Consider the following 1,667-nt stretch of genomic DNA (forward strand, 5'->3'; position numbering starts at 1 on the left):
ACTGGCTTTATAAGCTTGTTTTAATTTAAAACTGTTACATTATTATCTTCAGATCTGGTCAGATCACACCCACACTAAGGTAAAAATAATAAAATTTGCTTGCTTGTGAAATGAGATGTTTTATTGTTTCTCTTCTGTTGGTAAATCAACAACACAAAGCTTTCTGTTCTATTTTTATAGATTAGGTAATTCACGCTAATATATTATTATTTTTCGTTTATATAAGATTTGCAAAAACGATAAATGATATATTCAGCCTTTATTGTTTTTTTCAGAAATTTGTCCTCTTCTTGATCTAAAAGCAAATGTGACTGACTAAAACAGTTATATTTCTTTCTTTTTTTGTTGTGTTTAAAAGCCAGAATCTTTGAAACATTAGGTCTAATATTTTTAGACAAAAATAAACAGAACATTATCAAAAAAGGGTGATTGTGTAATTTTTGCCTGGGGTTTAGAAGCAGAGGATCCAAATGATGTTTGAGTCAAGCTGCAGATGCTGACTCATCCTGTCACTGACCCCTCACACACAATAAGCCTGTTGTTTTTACACACAGCAGGGCAGGGAAGCACTCCACCAACAAAACTTTTTAAATACAAAGGGGGAATTGTCAAAACTAAAACTGTGTCGGTGTCAAAGCTAAAGTTGTAATTCATGTGGATTTTAAATAAGAAACACCCTTAGCACAGTTCTGAAGGAGAAAAGCTTAATTTGATTARACAGAAAATAGGTTTTGCATTTTGATTTGAAGTGGGAGGATGTGAGTCAGCAACCAGCTGCGTAAGTCTCACCTGTCTGTACGTCAATGACCATTTGATGCCCTCCTCTCATTCCAGGCCTGTTGTCGTCACCGTCACCTGGGGAGGGGTGAGCATGGAGGGAAGATAAGTAKAGAGAGAGTGGAAAGGAGGGGGTACGACAGAGAGGGAAAAGAAAAATGGTATGTCAGAAACAGGWGGAATAAAAGCAGACAACAATAAAAATGTTTGGTCTATGATGCTTTCAGAGCCCGGACACGTTAAAACAAAACGTTAGAAAGAAACCGACTCACTGCTCAAGTCGTCTCGGCTGATTTCCTGGCTGCTTGTACCTTTGTTGCATTTGGGAATGATCTGACTCCACCTAGGCTTGTACTCCTGCTGGCCGATATACTGGTTAAACAAACCATCTAGCAAGAAAAGAGCAGCATTTATTGGACYGAAACGGAAAAAGCAAMTTTGACGGGCAGTTTTATTTGCCAGGAAGACGAAAACAAAAMGATGAAAGAGCTTTACCTCTCACAGCCTTGTCTATGAGCTCTTCACAGGCATCAAAGTCTCCCTGCAGCACCAGTCGGTCATGTAGGTGGGTGAGCATCGGGTGCTCCAGCGCTATCCGGGTCTTTTTCTGCAGCGACTCAAAGGCCTCGGTGTAGTTATGCTGCCGGAAGTGCTTGAGACAAAGCCGGATGGCTTCCTGTTCTCTGTACTGATGGGACAACAGAAAGTGGACGTGTCTCAGTTCAGCTGGATATATCTGTTCAACAATAACACTCTGAAAACAAACTGCACAATGTTAGATTGTAGAGTTGTAGTTTTGGGTAGCTCTGTTCACTCAGGGGCTGTAGGCTGACCAGTGCTCACCCTGCAGATTAGGGGTGTAAGAAAATATCGATACACTGAAATATCGC

General features: G+C 40.3%; 1 protein-coding gene across 1 annotated transcript in view; it reads right to left on the reverse strand.

Annotated features, from left to right (window-relative positions):
• Positions 1 to 1,667, reverse strand: part of mkln1 (muskelin 1, intracellular mediator containing kelch motifs) — a gene marked incomplete at its 3' end in the record, with an annotated part of 40,622 nt that overhangs the window by 19,356 nt on the left and 19,599 nt on the right. The window contains 3 exon segments of the mRNA XM_014027401.1: positions 790 to 855; positions 1,050 to 1,166; positions 1,273 to 1,465. Coding sequence (XP_013882855.1) covers positions 790 to 855; positions 1,050 to 1,166; positions 1,273 to 1,465 — 376 coding nt within the window.

The sequence above is a fragment of the Austrofundulus limnaeus genome, unplaced genomic scaffold, assembly GCF_001266775.1.
Source record: "Austrofundulus limnaeus strain Quisiro unplaced genomic scaffold, Austrofundulus_limnaeus-1.0 Scaffold646, whole genome shotgun sequence".
Taxonomy (NCBI): domain Eukaryota; kingdom Metazoa; phylum Chordata; class Actinopteri; order Cyprinodontiformes; family Rivulidae; genus Austrofundulus; species Austrofundulus limnaeus.